Source organism: Bombus pascuorum, chromosome 17 (genome assembly GCF_905332965.1).
Source record: "Bombus pascuorum chromosome 17, iyBomPasc1.1, whole genome shotgun sequence".
Taxonomy (NCBI): domain Eukaryota; kingdom Metazoa; phylum Arthropoda; class Insecta; order Hymenoptera; family Apidae; genus Bombus; species Bombus pascuorum.
The window spans coordinates 3,388,006-3,405,589 of record NC_083504.1 but is presented as its reverse complement, the minus strand read 5'-3'; the positions used below and the strand labels follow the sequence as shown (position 1 = coordinate 3,405,589).

The window sequence follows — 17,584 nt, the reverse complement described above, 5'->3', positions numbered from 1 at the left end:
CGATACAAGTCAATAACCTCCGGTGAACGGTCTAATATAATTTAGTAATATTGTAATATATCAATAAAGGGAGAGGGAGGGACAGCGAGAGATTGAGAAGAAGAAAGGGACGGAGGGAGCAACTCGTACTATTAACGCCGCTCATTCATCAGCTTTAACATTACGTTCTTTTAGCACATATTTCCCAATATCAAACTTATCTGCCGCAACGATAATAATACATTTTTGTCGCAATATAAATTTTATGGTGCGCGCACGACATTGACCGTCGTTTCGCAATGCTGGCATTTTTTCAATCAATTATGTTGTCAACTTTATTGGTCTTTCGTCTTGCTTGTTTTAATACCTAGTCATTGCCAATTGTTGGAATCAATTTACTCTTAGAGGGATATTTTATCTTATCTATCAAGCGGGGAGTAAAAATTCGATGGAGTATCAGGGAAAGTTAAAGACAAATTGATTTGTTTGCCAGCGTTTTAACGTTAATGACTCGATTCGCGTAAGTAACGCATCGTTATTTATCATTGCCAGATTTATCATTAAAATTTCCTCGCAAATCCTTCGTTCCTTGACGTTAAAACACAAGAAAAATATATTTCCTATGTTGTTCAACGATTATGTCTATCGACGACATTAGTTTAACGTGATTGATTTATTGCATCACTCGAAACAGAATTCAGATTCATAGATTATTCGATCGTAAGACGATTTCTGCAAATTCCGTTGAAATCAGATTCGCAGAAATTGGCGTTATGATGGAATAATCTATAGGATCTAACACAGAAGAGACGGTAAAAGCACATTGGGAAAAGCCGAGATAGCCGAGACGGTCATGAAATTGAGCGTCGCATGGGAAAGGGACGGGTCGGAGAGGGAGGATTTTGCCGGGAGGGGAGAGGCTCTTACAACAGATTTATATGTACGTACGACAGGCTCGCGCTAGCCATTGCGAATCGCGTTCGCCAATGCGATAGTGTTCTCTTCTATCGTTCGACGATATCGCGGTCGTGCGAAGGAAAAGAGAAACGAACCGTTCTCCTTTTACTTTCGATAGAATTTGTCCGAGACCTTGAACGAGCCAGCGATTTCGTCATAATTATACCTCGGGCTGGGTTATTTTTCGACTTATTTTTCGACGTCGCTCCGACCGGTAATGTTTCGCCGTGATCGCGCATAGAAAACGTTCGAGTTTCTTTCGTTTCGGTAAAGAGAGTGAGAGAGAGGGAGGGAGAGAAAGAAAGAGAGAGAGAAAGAGAGAGAGTACTGATAGGAGAAGAAAATAGGCGATTCGACCTAGAGAAGAAGAGCCGATGTTTGGTCCAAGTCGGAAAAGATATCGGGTGCGAACGAGGGACAGTTTCGTTGCAAGTTCAAGGCTGAAGCCCTGAGAAGTTTTGCGATCGGCAAACTGGAGCCATTGAATGTGGACAAACTGGGTGTCGAGAGTGCGTGCTCGCCTGGATGAAATTGCACCAAATGACTGGATGATTGGAAGAAACGTAGACGGGTGAGCGTCACCATAGACAGGTATACTGTCGTACATTTGTTAAATTTTTCCTTCGATCATAGTCACGAAACACGTGAAACATTTGCATCAATTATAATGTTAAGATGTAATTATTACGTGGAGGAACAAAATTCGAAAAATTAAATAAATCAACGATTCGAGATCGATCGATTAAATTGCATAGAAGTTAACGAAGCCACCATAAAAAAAAAAAGTATCGCTGACAAATTAAATCGTTTCCGTTCGTCGTCGGAAGAAACACGTCGGTCTCGACGAGTTTTAATGGAAAGCTTGTTCTTGCAGGTAGCTCGAAAGAGAGGAAAGAGGTTTTTAAAGCGCGGAGAAATTGGACGTCTCTGTATCGGATTCGCTTACTGCAGGCTTTAACTGTCACCTGATCTATCGCGGCCGAACGAAATTCGACAGGTGAGTGAGTGAAGCCGCGGAGCAATTTATCCGTAAATCGTGATCTAATAAAAACTGGACAAAACGTTGGAGAAATAAATCGACCGTTTAGCCAAGGATGCGGAATTTGAGTCGCCGTCCGATGAATAAATCAGTCACGAATTACCGAACGAGCATCGAATGGCACTTTATTCGTTCTATGTCCCTGTCTTGCAATCTGTTATAGACGATAGAACGAACGTGATATATTATTCCGGATGTAGGATAGAGATTAAACATTGGATATTAAGCGTTAGCTGAAAATTCTCATTCTCAGTCTACGTTGAAATTTATATATTATAATTTCTAGAAACGAGTACCTGCCGTAATATACGCTATTCCACCTTCATTTGATTAGACCTCTTCTACTCGCTGCAACTCGAATTATGCTAAAACACTCCCAAAGTCTTACCCTTCAATTAATAAAGCGGTGAACATGGAAAGACTTTTAATACAGTTGAGTAAAGAAAAATAGGAAGGGAATGGTCGAGTTGCAAGAAGTTTTAGCAGTTATAAATACGATTCGTAAACTTGACATTATACATTATATACACGTACGCCTTTCTTCTTTCGAAATTAAACTTTTTTAAGTTGCAAATCATGTTCGAAAGAAAGATTTCAAAAGTGCTTGAGAAGAAATAATCGAGCTGTATTTTCTCCTTTCTCTTTTTTCCTTTTCTTTCTTTTTTTCTTTTTTCTTTTCTTCTCGGTAGACTAAATTGATCGAATTGACAAAAATTCGCGATGAGCACGTCCACCACTTTCGTCGATTCTGTAACACGATATAATTCCCGTGAAACTGGCCGTGAAATCGAAATCGATTCGGTACTTGTCGGTTGGTGGAAACCGGGAAACGAGGCCGAATACAAAAGTCATTGACACGTTTCTATACACGCGATACGCTGCCAAACGCCATTGACAGCTTTCGCAAGTAAAGTACTTTGCAAATCGTAACCGGGGACATGAATTTCTTGAAACTCCGTCGACATATTTTCGATTCGAGACGCCTTGTGTATATAACGGCGCGTAATCCATTATTAAACATAGACACCGTTGAGAGAAAAGAACAGACGATAATATCGAAGCGGTAAGACATTGTCATCAGATAAGTTTATCGAATTAAGTGAAGTCGAAAGAAGAGATGTTTTCATCGCCTATTATCACCTTATCGTTGTCTAAGAACGACGGGTATCTGTAGCATGTAGATTTATATGGATACCGACGAATGAAGAATTTAATCGATTGCTTCATCCCAGTTATTCAATAACGATTGTAATTTATGATGCTTCTTTTAAAATTGATCGTGAGAATTAGTTGATTTAATCATTCGATTATACGTTCTGACTAAGCAGAATTTCAAATTTACGATTGCATATGAGCGGACATTCGTAAACGAATAACACCGTTTCCACGTGATACGGCCTAAAAATCGTCGTTCCGCCAATCGATAGCAACGTTGTTTGTAACCGAAGCAAGACAAGATAACGAGTTACAAAAAATTACATATGAAAAGAGCTATTACGACTTCTACGATTGTTTGAGTTTTGCGAGAAACGCTGCTAAGTGTAGAAAATTGTTCTTATTTGAAGTAACAAGGTCGCAGGAAATAGTGCAGTGCCGTAATGGATAAGAACGTGTCATTGTCGAGTAAGGAGTAGAAATACCTAGAATATAGTCGAGTGGATGAACGATGAAAAATGCGGCTTTTTAAATTTCGTCGAGCCGATCGACGGTGGTCGGCGTCTTAATTTTTCAATATCAGAATGACATGGCGTACAAGTTGACAGAGTGATTCACGCGAAACGATAAATCATTTAACTCCAGAAAAGGGTCAATTAATGGGGACGTAGCGGGTTGTATACAACAAAGCGTTCAAGATTAATTATCGCTAAAGAATCTCACGATAATTAGCGGCTGTTACTTTGCCCCTATAATTCATTATCTTTTCTGAAATTCCTAGAGACTTATAAAGGATCAAATTCGAACAGTCCATTGATCAAGAAGATATATATACAAACTTATAATACCGTAGAAAAATTTGTCGTTAATCTTCCTGAGTTATCTAAAGCAATTTTATCGATCACGCCTGTAACGATATATTAAATTTAATTATAGGATAAAAACAATAGACTATAAAAATATAGATTAGATTTCTAGCGATTGGTGTAATTAATCGAGTAGTTTTTTAATTACAATTTCTTTTAACTTTCGTAACAACGATAATTTATTGGGAAAGAGGAATGATCGATCTCGATCGATCGTCGCCGAATTAAAAGGAATGTTAGTGCTATTCGAAAAATGATTAAATCAATTTCAGCGGAACTACGCTGTTGAAGCTCGCGTTATCAGGATAATTTTATTCCATCTGGAGAGCTGCGAAATTACGATTCGTTCCGTTGAGGGGATGAAAAAAAAAAAAAAAAAACGGAATTAATACGACATTTTAATTCCAGAAATAATGTACCTATTCCAGGAATCTTTTTCAAGCATTATAATGCGTAATATTAATGCGGTGCATATTTCTTTCATCGCTTTTATTTTTATTTATCGACCGAATGACCAACGATGAATTAACATTTATCAAGCTCTTCGCGTTGACAGAATGGACGAAGAAAATAATTGGAAATTTATTTTCGAGCGCGCGCGTATTTATTGGATACTCGAAATAATTTGTTTACTGACAATGAGTGATAAAGCAATACGTTCGCGTTATGATTTATAGATGAACATAATTCATTTTCATTATCTGTAATGTGTTTCCACACGTATGCTTTTATATTCTATCGTTAGTCATAATTCGTTCCGTCATGTCGGTTAAAAACTTTGTCCAGGCATCTCTGTTTTTATTTCTTCTTCCCGCTGTGTCCAAAGATCTTCCGTCCCGAATTTTCATCTGCCGTTGAGAGAAATAATTATAAACGCGCGGATGGAAGCAAGCGTATAATCAAGCAGACTCACGAGCTCAACAACGTTTCGCTTTTTTCTTTTTATATTTTTTTTTTACAACGGAATTAAAAATGCAACACGCAAGCAACGTATCACGCTTCAATTAAGGTAGACGCGTCTCAAACTGGTCACTGGATACTTCGAAAAGTATCTCTGCGGAGGAGCGAGCTATTTCAAAATAATAAATATTCCTTTTTCGCAAACGTTTCGTGCGTCCACGTACTTTCAAAATTATTTCCATTCGTCCGTCCCTCTCGCGCAATCGATTTAAAAAATCATTGCCTTTGGCGTCGCGTTTAAACATTTACAAAATACGTAACGTAACACAAATAATGGTTCGTACTTGGCAACGACGCCAAGTCACAGAAATCTAGGATATCTTCATTGGCGCAATTTATTCACAGAATAATTATGTTCATTATGAATGCGTAACCGTTATGATCTTTTTCAATCATGGTAGAAAATAGCCAAGTATTTGGATCAAACGAAAGGGAACGCTGAAACATCAAGGCGGTCGATGGATCGATCGACTTATCGACCTCCTTAATTATTACTAGCGAGGAAAGCTATGTTGTCTGACTGTTTGAAACATTTCAACTGCAAGATCATATCGTAACGAGCCTGTCTTCCATATCGCAAAGCAAGTTAAATATTAAACAAGCTTTTACTCGATCGTGTCTTAGATAAAATAATAAAATCGTAAGAGGAAGAAGCGTCGATAGTATCTTCCATACTCTAGTAACACGTATATTTAATGAGTAATCGATCACGCGTGTTTTTACGTTTCTACCGCGGCATGTATCGATATTCGTAATATACTTTGCCCCATATCGTTTTATTAGTTTAAACATTATTTAATTATAGTTATTCGATAATAAATTATGTCTCTTATGACTCGTCAAGATAATCGCATTGCTAATGCGCACGGTCCTGTAAATTTATTATAAAAAATTGTACTCCTTTTTCGTACGTTACATTACTTACTTCAGCCGCAGCGATCTGGCATTCTCTTTTACCGATGATACCATTATGAACCAGCGGAGATAATGTCGTTGAGCGGTAAGATGTACCACGATGAAAGGAATATCTGAAATGAAAAACGCTCGTTAAGGAATTACGTTGGGAAACTTTCTTTGAAACGCTTTCTCCGGAATTAACAAAATCAGATATAAATCTCAGGACAGGAAGTTCGGAACTCGTTCGAGATGCTGACAGCACGGCGAACGATCGTAATAACGAAGAATAAATTTCCTCGCCGTCCGAACTTTCTTCGTCCGAGCGAGTAATTAAGTTTTCGAGCAGGCGGCCTGTCGACCACTGTCACCGCCAACAGTTCCAAAAATCCATTTTCGTTTCGCCGTCGATTCGTTTCCGGACGATATTTTTCGAGTGTATGTAGGAAAGAACGGAGAAAGGGAGAGAGGGAGAAATGGAGAAAGAAGAGGACAATTTTTTCGAGGTAGCGTTCGAGTGTATCGTGGGTAATATTCTTTGAAACTAGGCCGACACGGGTCGGCCGTTGTTTTGTTCTTTCTTCTTGTTTTCGATCGTACCTCGTAAAATCGGATCTCGGAAAAGGTCAAAAGCAGACCGCGTTCCGAGCATTAATATTCGATAGGAATGGAATCCGCAGACCGAGCCAAACTGCCGCCACGAGCTTGTAAATTTACATTGGAAATCGGCTGGTACGCCTGAAACACTCAGAAAAAGAAGTTTTCCTTGGATACGAACCGACGTGCCGGAGCAATGGGTTCAGGCGACATTAGGAATACAAGTTTCGGTTTACCCGGACAAATTACACGATCGAACGATCGAACGATCGTCGGATGGAATCGGTCAACCTTTTCTGCTATCTGTTTCTTTCTACTTCCACGTAACGCTTTTTCCAGCGATATCGCTACACGTGTCACCATCAGATCCCTACCAGTTCTCTATCGACCGAGTCGATCGTTAATTAGAATACGTTAACCCGGCGGAACGGTGGAATGAAATCTTTTATCTCGCGTACGTTATTACTTGCGATTTCGCGTTATCAAAACCGTCCAGAGAAATGCGATTCCACAGCAATGGAGTACGCAGAGCTACATTAATATTCTATAAGGATCGGGTTCGTGAAATAGGCGAGACCAGCGCAACGAAGCTCGTGAATTTACATTGGAGAACGGTACGATATAAAGAAAAAGCAAGGCTGAAAAGCCAGGGAATATATCGAGTGACGAGAAGGAAGATATAACGTGTTCGAAACACGAAGTTAATGTTTGTGGGATATTAACAGCAGCGAAACGGAAATTTGATCTATGAACTTGGAGTGAACTGAATCGATTGAATCATTCGGTTCAAAATAGACATAATATACATATTTGAGAAATATATACGTTCGTGCGTTCCGCCCCAGCAGATTATGCAACGTTGTGATTAATTTAAATTAAAAATGTGAAATGAAATGCGATAACGTTGTGCCGAACAAATAAGACGCTTTAAAATATTAAGATAAGGGCAGCAGCACGCAGCAGCAGACATGAAAATCGCGTGAAATACTATGGAAAAACAGCAATATATTGCCATAAAATCTTGCCGCGAGATCGTTATTTCCGTTATTTTTTAAATTTTCTCTATGAAATTCATGGTGATTGTCGTTCGTGGTGCACGAAACGTGTGACCTGCATCTGGTATCGGTACGCGCGTTTCACACTGTAAAGTCTAATTTCATCCTGCGCAACAAAATCGTTGCAGTGACGCTCGATAACTTTGAAATTGCAAACGCAACAAATCGGCTCCATAACTCGACGTTTTGCCAATCTTACGCGATAGTATTTCTATCTGAAGTTAACATTCTCTAAACGTTGTCTGTATTTTCGTGTAATTTTAATTTTTTTCTTTTCGTTCTGCTTAAACTACCAGTAAGCTTTCTATGATTATGATACTCTGCTTTCCCTGTCTCGTTTTCTTTTCATTAGTGCGGTTGCTAGATTTCATGAAACGAAGCTCGTTCCACGAATGTTTCTTCACATCCCAATTAACCAGGGACGTGGCTTCAACGTGCATTTGACTGCGTGCGATTAAGTAATTGCCGGCGATAAGAAATTAACATGGAACGAGCATTACGTTGCCCGATCCAGCCGGCAAAGTTAATCTTTAATTTATGCTAACCGTTATTACCTGGCGGACTAGCCTTTAATACTGCTCACGCAAAACTGTTCGCGAAATTGTTTCCAGGATGAAAGGATAATGCAACTGCTGGCCGAAAGATAACGCGACCGTATGTGATGGCAAAAAATATCTAACGAAAAGGTTAAAAAAGGGGCCAACGCGATGCAAACACATACGTTCCAGATAAGAAAGCATCGTGGTGTCGATAAATAGAAAGCTTGGCGAGGGAATACGTAACGATCGTCGTCAATACGTAATGTATCTTTCATTCGTCTTTCACTTTTTCGGAATATTACAACGTTTATGTAATATGTAGATAAATTACAATCCCTTTATCATTTACTTGGATATGATATAATATACGTAATTACTTGCTTATTAACGTCTTGCTCGTTAATCTGTATTAATAAATTAAGAGCATCTATCTGTCCGTCTAGCTGCTGACTCTCTCGCTTCTATCGTTTCGATAAAATTCTTCTGTTATATCTGTTTCGTGCCTTCCAACGTGAATAACGATGTTTCCACAATGCCGATGGAACTGCATCGACACTCGAGTGGATCTCGAGTGTATTAAGTTTATCAAGCAGCAAATAGCTAGAATACTTGGGGGAATGCGCATAGATAAGAACAAATAGAATTCGAAACTGTAAAAGATCATTTCGCGATAATTTACGTGATTTTACGAGCCGATTCGAACGTTCTTATCACGATACGTCGAACGTGCATCAAATTATTCGATCTTGTTGTGATCGCAAGTTAAAAATAGATGGACGATAAGAAACAGGAGTAGAATTCCAAGCATATTTTTTAAAAGATATAGAAATTCGTAAATTTTGAAGGTCGTTCGAACAACAGGATGTTTTAACATATACTGCAGATTGTAGACGATAAGTAAACGTTTATTCGCTTATCCGAAATCGATCGGCGGACGGTGCTCGCAGATTTCCGTGGACCATTTCGTCGAAGAAAACATTTTCAAACGCTTTGGAAATTTCCAGGATACGCCGACAGGCACTCCCGAATCTTGAAATCTGAAGAAAAGAACGAGGAAAGGAATATTTCCTGGGAAATTCCATGCGGACGATTCGAAGGAATAATTTCGGAGGTATATGGACGAACGTCCGGCCAGGAACAATCTTGTTTATCCATATCGAAGACGAATTGAAATTGATAGAAAGAAAAAGAAGGAGGAGGGCGACGGGGGCGGGGGACTATCTTCAAGGATTAGGTCCGTTCGACTCGGCCAGCTATGATGCAAAGGAAAATATTGACGGCGAAGTAGCCTGTATACGTCAACAAAAGCGGCAGCAGACTGCCGATCGACTTTCAGAGCTGTTTCCGTGTAAGCTTCGCGAAGGCCCCTTTGGGACACGGAGTGCACTCGAACGTCGATCTCTCTTTCGATTTATTCTATCTCAAAATGTGTAGAGAGAGAGTATACACACGCCCACCCACCTCCGCCTCCTCCTCCGCCTCCGCCTCCGCCTCCGCCTCTCCCTCTGCTTACGAGTACCGTTCACTCACGAACTACTTGTCGGAACAGAATTTTCCGAATTGCCGAATGCAGAGTATTAACGTAACGTTATCGCGGAAAATCGGCTGCTTTCTGATTCTCGCTGAATCTTGCTTGAACGTGCTAAAACGCGCGACTTTTCCCGTTCTAGTGGAAACATCGGTTTTATTTAACCATTTCATTTGGATTTCGTTAACAGCGAGAAGTTCTTCGCCCCGAGAAATAATTTTTCATCAGAGATTAAACTCAGTTCCAAAATAATTGGTAATTGTCGATTAAACTGCGAGAGAAAGATACGCGTTCAAGAACGGATAAAAAGGAAATTGGAAATCAAGAAAAATTTGAACGAGAATAATTTCTACTTTCACAAATGCGTAGCAATGGAATAATATAGCTCTGTGAAAGGATTAATTGTACAAGGTTAACTAAAAAGAAGGGAAAATAATATGGGTGGCTATAATATTGAAGCATTTTATAGCAGCGAAGAGAAATAATGAAAAAAATAGATGGTCCATTATCTCCGAATAGGTCCATAATTCGCCTAGAAAAAGGATGGTGCCAGTCTACCGAGAGCATTACGAAAATGAACAGCAGGAAAAAGAATGTAATGCGATGAAATGAAAAAAAACCGCGGCATAATGAAACATCGCGTATCAAAACGATAACTATCACGTTATGGAACTCGTTAATGACATCGCCTCGCAATTTACATGCAAATATCTCGATACGAGGCTGAGAAACCTCTTTTACTCTCTTCTACCTGAATATGTAATTTCGCGAAAAATTTACATCAGATTAATTTCAAAACTTTCGAAAGACATCGTCAGATTCAAATAAATCAATTCAAAGGTTTTATCTTAAACGAAGTCGGTCCTCATCGATATACATAAAATACAATTTCCTACTTCATTTGTATGTAACTAAAATTAATGGAAAATTTTACAAGTACGACAAATTTTCGTTGAAGACGAGCTTTCGTTACGTTCCTGTCTAAAATTCATCTCACGCCAGCGCGTTTTGTTGCATGGTTGCATGACATAAACAAGAGAATGCATGCTATCCAGGGGCCGGGAGTTTCCATTTACGTTTGCTCAGAACTGGTTCAAAGGTGTACTGTGTACAGGCTCGATCGATTTTTCGGTCGAGCCACCGTGAAATATTCGGTGATGTCAAGTTTCTCTAGTCAAACGATATGCTCGTCCAAACTCGGACGGAATGCTGAAAATCTCCAGAACGGGAGGTCTTATCGCCTTTAACGCCTCGTGACATGTTTCATCGAGGTCGTCGCGCTTCCGAGGTTAAGTTCGACCGATACTCCCTGTGTCTTTCCATAGGAACCTAGCTTTTGTAGTCGTAATGTCTGCACAAGCGAACGCATCGTTTGAAATCGCGTTAACATGGCAATCGGTTTTTTCAAATAATCACTGAACTAACGGTACCCGATGTTCGACCGAAAATATACGGAACGTTATCAAATTCTGGCTATCGTGAATGACAACTGGAGGATTGGTACAGATTATCCGATTGTATCAGTAGCATGCATCCGACAAAGTGCCCGGCACTTTCTATGACTTCCTTGTTTCTTCCGAGTATTAAGCGGTCAAAGCCTTCAGAAGTTGAAAAATTCTCTTCTCGATTAGACGTATAGAGTAGAATCTCATTTGGTCAGCCTTGTTAGAAGCGAGTTAGAATTGATGTATTAGAACACGAAATGGTAGTGATATGTTGAGATTAGAATTTTAATAACTTTTTAATCAAGCTAGTTGTTTCATAATTGCCAGTTGCTTTGTATAATTGTCTTACAATTGATACAGTGATATCAATACAGTTAATCAGTACAGTTAAATACAATGTTATGCAAGATCTGAGATTCAAGAAAAGTTTGGGATTAAAGGTCTGTTTGATCTATTTCAGAAGCCACAAAAGATGGCCTTGATGTGGTATATAGGGATTATCACAATTCTAGGTATGGAACAATTTATAAATTATATTACACTTAACTGCATCTTTCTGTCTTATATTAATTAACAATTAATACCTCAGTTGCAGATAAGGCACGGGCAGATTTTAAGGTATCAAATCAAGATTTAATAGTTCACGTAGATAGTCAAGAATCGTTTGAGTTGTACCTGACGTAAGTATTTTTGACATAAGAGGAATAAAAATAAGATTATCTAAACGAAACGAGTACAACATGTTTATTGAATGAGACACAAAGAGTTCATTGTTGACTGTGCAATGTGTTGTATCATTTACTTATATTGCTTTAATATCTAATTAAAAGCTAACGATAAGTCTAATATTCTCATTCGATTCCATAGCATATTCTCTAAAATATTATTCAAATTGATTGTTATGTTGCATTACTGTTTAGAAATGTTTCTTATATAAAGCAGTAATATTGATAATATATCAATAGTATATAAAATACATCTAGAACAAATTGAGATAGAACTTTCCTGTTTTTTTTTTTTTTTTTTTCTTGAGTAACTATAAATTAGCTACGTTGTTATGTAATTAAAGAATATAAAGAACATAAAGTAATGTTAATAATCATTTAATCTTTTCATACAGGAAGAAGTTATCTGAAGATGTATCAGTGACGATAGAAGTGCAACATCCAGATTTAGTTTCTGTTAACACATCCAGTATCTATATTACTAAAAACGATACAAAGAAGAAGTGGGATATTCTTATAAATGGTCGCAGTGCAGGACACTCGATTATTAGTCTTAATGTCACACCTAACAATGTTACAGAGTAAGTATATCTTTCATATAATGAATAAGCACCTTTGAAATCAAAATCCAAAGCATACTACTATTTATTTCTCTTTAATTTGCAAATAAACCTTTAAATTAATAAATAAGGAACACATTGATCCACAAAAAAAAAAAGAAAAAATGAAGATACAATAGATTAGAACAAACTGACTTCATCACTATCAAGTACTGTTGTGTTGTGATCAAAGGTAACCCCAATCTTTTCTTTTGTGATTAATTTGCAGGAGATTTTGATCTACGTTACATACATTAGTATTTAGTGGTTTTGTACAGATAACCTCCTGACCTATACTTGTCATCGGTTCCCCTACTGAAAGTTCAATCAGTCTGTGTTCATCTGTTCTAACTAGAACATGATATACCAGCTACTACAACAAATATATTAATTTATCTATTTTCAAAATTTGTAGTAAAACCAAATTTAGCGTAATTGCTCTTACCATTTTCTTTTACCATTATTGCATTTTGGTATTCGTATTGCCAAGTTTGTATTCAATTAATTAAAATTAAAAATTGTCACCAAAAAATAATGACACTTTTTAGAGTGATTTTAATACCTCAAGACCAATTAAATAAAATTGATTTAAAGTAAGAAAAGAATTACAAAATTGTTAAATGCTTTGTTGCAGAATCTTGTGTTTTCATTATAGTGACTAATAGTTTGTATTTTTACAGTTACTCCCAAGCATTTGTTAGAGTGACCGTTGAAAAATCAGATACACTTTATCACATAAGTACCGTAGTAGGATGGATATACTTTCTAGCATGGAGTGTAAGCTTCTATCCGCAGATATACAGTAATTACAAACGCAAAAGTGTTGTAGGATTAAATTTTGATTATTTGTCATTGAATTTGGTTGGCTTTATTATGTATGCGCTTTTCAATTGTGGCTTGTATTGGATACCAGAAGTTGAGGTAAATTAAATGGTACCATAAATGCAATTGGTATAGTATTTTTTAACCATAGACTTACTCTTAACGTCACACTTTTCAGCTGGAGTATTTTAGAAGATATCCAAAAGGTTTAAACCCTGTACAAGTGAATGATATTTTCTTCGCTTTGCACGCAACATTTGCGACTGTGATAACTATTATTCAGTGTTTTATATATGAGGTAATTAATTAAAATTTACTGCGGACAAACATATTGCAATTCTGTAAATGTTTCTAAATTTTAACGAAGACGTTGTCTTTCTAGACAGGAAATCAAAGAGTATCTACCACAGCACGTATTATTCACGGAATATTTGTAGTCATTATTTTAATTTCTATGATATTAGCTATAGTGACAACGATAAAATGGCTTGACTTTCTGTATTATTGTAGTTACGTTAAATTGAGTATAACATTAATTAAATACGTTCCACAAGCATTTTATAACTACAAAAGAAAATCCACCGTTGGTTGGAGTATTGGCAATATATTTTTAGACTTTACCGGTGGTATGTTGTCAATGCTACAGATGATACTTAATGCATACAATTATGGTAACGTATATAAAATAAATGTAGAACTTCAAACTATTACCAATTCCGTTTTAATGGCGAATAACTAATGATTGCTTTTTCTTTTAGACGATTGGGAAAGTATTTTCGGAGATCCCACGAAATTTGGTTTGGGATTTTTCTCAGTCGCATTTGATATATTCTTCATTATACAACACTATGTACTATACAGGTACGTATATCTCTACCCTTATTTTTTCATCGTCATAAACCATTCAACTAACAACCATTTAAATAATAAAAATAGTTATATTTCTTAAAAAGCTACTAATATGCAGACATGAAAAACATACTACAAGCTGCATGTTGTTTGTACTAACGCGCTATTGAGATATTAGTAGAAATTGTATGTATCACTTTGCCTTTGGAAGTAGTAGTCTTTGCACGTGTGAAAAGATGAATAACTTGCATGTCTTATAAGTTCTACTTACTTAATTCTTTATATTTAATTATTTCATAACAAAAATCAATATCCACTACTATTCATAAACGAGCTAAAAACTCAACATGATGTAGAAGCTAATATATAAATATGCATATCTATCTATGTGTAAAATTTGAATTTTATAGAAAATTTCATATGCACTACTTATTATCCGCTTAAATCAGTTCAATTCTTATAAGCATGTGTACATGCTTTTGCTAGTATGAATCGTAGATATGAGGCAGCAAAAAAATTTGTTTACAGATTTATCCGTGAACAGATGATTGACCTCAAAAACAGAATATAAGTACCTATCATCATCAATTTTGTTTTAAGATCATCTCACAACCATGCATTTTCCCCTTCCAAGTTGCACGAGCTTGCAAAATCATAAATTCTTACAGAGTAGGTAGCCAGAATGCAAGAAGTAACGAAATACTGCATAAACAAGAGAATTCATATGACGAAGACTCGGACGCACTTCTGAAAGATATGTGTTGTTGTGGTTTCCGAAGTCAGAAGTAGAAATATGATAGGGAAAGAAGTTGTACAGAATTTCATTTCAGTCGCGAAATGGAAATTCAGCGTTCAGTATTTAAAACGTTTTAACACATATCGTTATTGTATACGTTAGTTATACAAAATTTATCCAGTGAAAAATTTGAAGTTGAAGAAGTGAAAAATTGTTGTTATAAATAAGATTATTTTGATATATTTTTAAATATTTTAACGAATCTCGGTTGTTAATTGTGTATAAATAAAAGAGGAAAAAGCTTGATTATAACAATTTTAACCACATTGATATGTCAAACAATATTGCAGATATCAAATGATATTGGTAGTGTATGAAAATAAAAGTTACAAAAAAGGTAAAATTTTCATAAATTATTGAGAACTGTAATTGTTTATGATTTTACATTTATATGTTTACCTTGAAATTGCAATAAATATTATCTGCATGACTTCGTACACCTTGAAAAAATTTTGTTACATTTCAAGATTAAGCATTTTAAATTACAGTTTGTCTTATAGTGCTGCGGTTTTTAGGCATGCAGCATGATATTAGAACTACCTTTATATCAAAGGTGTATTATAATAAAGTGATTGTGTATTGTCTAATTATTAGAACTTACAACAGTTTTAATAATCTTTTCTGTGTCTTTCTACTATATTGATCTTCGTTAAACTCCTACAAAGTAAAGCAATAAAATCCCTTTCAAATTTTGAAATCACAGAAAGATTGAAATAAATGGTGTGTGCCCCCTTTGAGTAAATCAGTTTGCATGTGTGTATGTGTGCGCACAATTCTATGTATGTGTATACGTATGTTGTGTCGTATCTTTACTAACAGAACTAATTGAACTAACATCTTTATAACGAGTGAGGACTAATTATATATTACTGAAGAAAACGTGTGCCATATAAAAATAGGATCACTCACTACACACAACTGTGCTCTTTTTATTTATCTTTTTATCATAAAGAAGGACTATATACATGTCGATTACTTTCCACAGGGATCATAAAGAATATGTTAGAATACCTGGTAACAATTACGAAAGATCGGAAGAAAATCCATTAACCTGCGATTCAAATAGCAAAAGCGACGCTGACATTGCTACCGATCCCATGACGACATGACCCCATCTATTTGCATAAGTTATTTGAAATTTTATTCTTACCAAGCGACGTGCAGTATATCCATCCATGAAAATTACGAAGCCATGCAATTATACAACAAAATGTATACACGTGTGTAATATCACTCGCGAAATCAAATAATTCACTTCTTTTTATAACGAAATATATCTCACTCCTACCGAAATAAGACATATTGAAACCGCCAAGGTTTAACAATTTAAAAAGGTATCGATATTTCGATTCGATTCGATTCGATTCGATTCGATAATACGTAGCCATCTACTGGTCGAATTGTGCACCAATCGTGTAACAGAACGGTGTTGTACACATATAGTCGGAGTAGTAGTGTTTATTCAGAAAAGAGGTAAGTTTAATTTACTTTCAGTTTGATTATAGAAAGATTTGCAGAGAAAGATTATAAAATGTTATGGTCAAACAACAGATAAAGAATATAATAAATAGTAGTGGAATTATGACTCGCAAATAGATTTTAACTTTAATGGCTAATATAACCTCTTTGCGCAGATATTGATATGTGTAATTTTCCATATATTATAATTTTATCGATTGCTAATGACAAAATAAAATTACTGTTTCTGTTACTAAGTTACTGTTTTTCATTGATTTTTTAAATATATATTCATATTTCAGAATGAATATATCCTCCCTTTTACGACCAGCACAATCTGCGTTATCCTTACATAGGAAATTGAATTGTTGGACAGCAGCAATAACAAAGAAGCATAGAAAACTTTATTTAAATACTTTTCCTGTGTATCTTGTTTTATCAGATGGCAGTAGTATTAATATCGAATACCATGAACCAAGAAGGATAATTACTCTTCCTATCGACATTACGTCTCTTACCGAAGAAGAGAGACGAATTAGATTGGAAAAACGTAGGACCGTAACTAAAACAAAAATAGTTGAAGAATACCAAGATGAGTTTGATGAAACTCAATTCTATTAAACTATTAAACTACTTATATATTCTATTAAACTATTCTATTTACCCAACTGTATCGTTTTCTAAATATTGCACATGGAATTCACATTATAGTTTTATATTATAATCGTTTAGCTTTTTGCATGTTTATTTTTGATTATATATAGATCCAGTACAGTAAATAAATCAAAGTATATAAAATGATCTGTACTATAAAAACACATCATGTACATATTGAATGTAATTTAATAAAATAATAACTGTATTTGGATGTAAGTATATATGTCTTCCTATCGTAAATATTACAATATTTACAGAAATATAATACTAATGTTTTAATGCGCTAAATATAGCAGAATAGTTGTCAAAAGTTATTGACACCGTAGTTGATATAATAACAATAAAATTATTCGTTGTAATTTTGTAAAATTGATTTTTCAGGTATGCAAAAGCTATCTATCAGTCATAAACGTCGTATGTACATCACAATTACCAATGAAAAAGTGAAAGTAAACGATTATGGCATTCTTTGCATCCAATAAGTGTCTCGCAAACGGATGTTTTCTCTGCATATATTACACGATAGAAGAGATGTAACGTATCATTCAAAAAATTACTCTAACGTCCAAAGCTACTCTTCTGTCCAGAGTCGTGTCGCGCAAGACGGTTGCATTGATTATTCGTTTCGATTTTTTCTTTGCTTTGGTAAACATCAATAGTTATG

At 35.9% G+C, this 17,584-nt stretch overlaps 2 protein-coding genes across 7 annotated transcripts; both read left to right on the top strand.

Moving 5' to 3' along the window:
• Positions 1–934: 934 nt before the first annotated feature.
• On the top strand, positions 935–16,077 carry LOC132915483 (cystinosin homolog). 6 transcript variants are annotated; one of them, XM_060975316.1, is made up of 10 exons: positions 935–1,507; positions 1,811–1,933; positions 11,475–11,526; positions 11,604–11,694; positions 12,135–12,320; positions 13,019–13,259; positions 13,339–13,458; positions 13,543–13,831; positions 13,919–14,021; positions 15,791–16,077. In XM_060975316.1, exons 3-10 carry the CDS (start codon positions 11,487–11,489, stop codon positions 15,912–15,914), a joined length of 1,194 nt encoding a protein of 397 aa, XP_060831299.1. In that variant the 5' UTR covers positions 935–1,507; positions 1,811–1,933; positions 11,475–11,486; the 3' UTR covers positions 15,915–16,077. The 6 variants fall into 6 exon arrangements, with proteins under 6 accessions (XP_060831299.1, XP_060831298.1, XP_060831296.1 ...); XM_060975315.1 differs by having other exon boundaries at positions 935–1,527; XM_060975313.1 differs by lacking the exons at positions 935–1,507; positions 1,811–1,933; positions 15,791–16,077 and adding exons at positions 10,638–10,857; positions 14,678–15,174.
• A 66-nt stretch (positions 16,078–16,143) lies between these two features.
• LOC132915523 (large ribosomal subunit protein mL55) lies at positions 16,144–17,136 on the top strand. The gene is made up of 2 exons (XM_060975402.1): positions 16,144–16,278; positions 16,566–17,136. The coding sequence occupies exon 2, from the start codon at positions 16,567–16,569 to the stop codon at positions 16,882–16,884; it is 318 nt and encodes a 105-aa protein (XP_060831385.1). The 5' UTR covers positions 16,144–16,278; position 16,566; the 3' UTR covers positions 16,885–17,136.
• Positions 17,137–17,584: the final 448 nt, after the last annotated feature.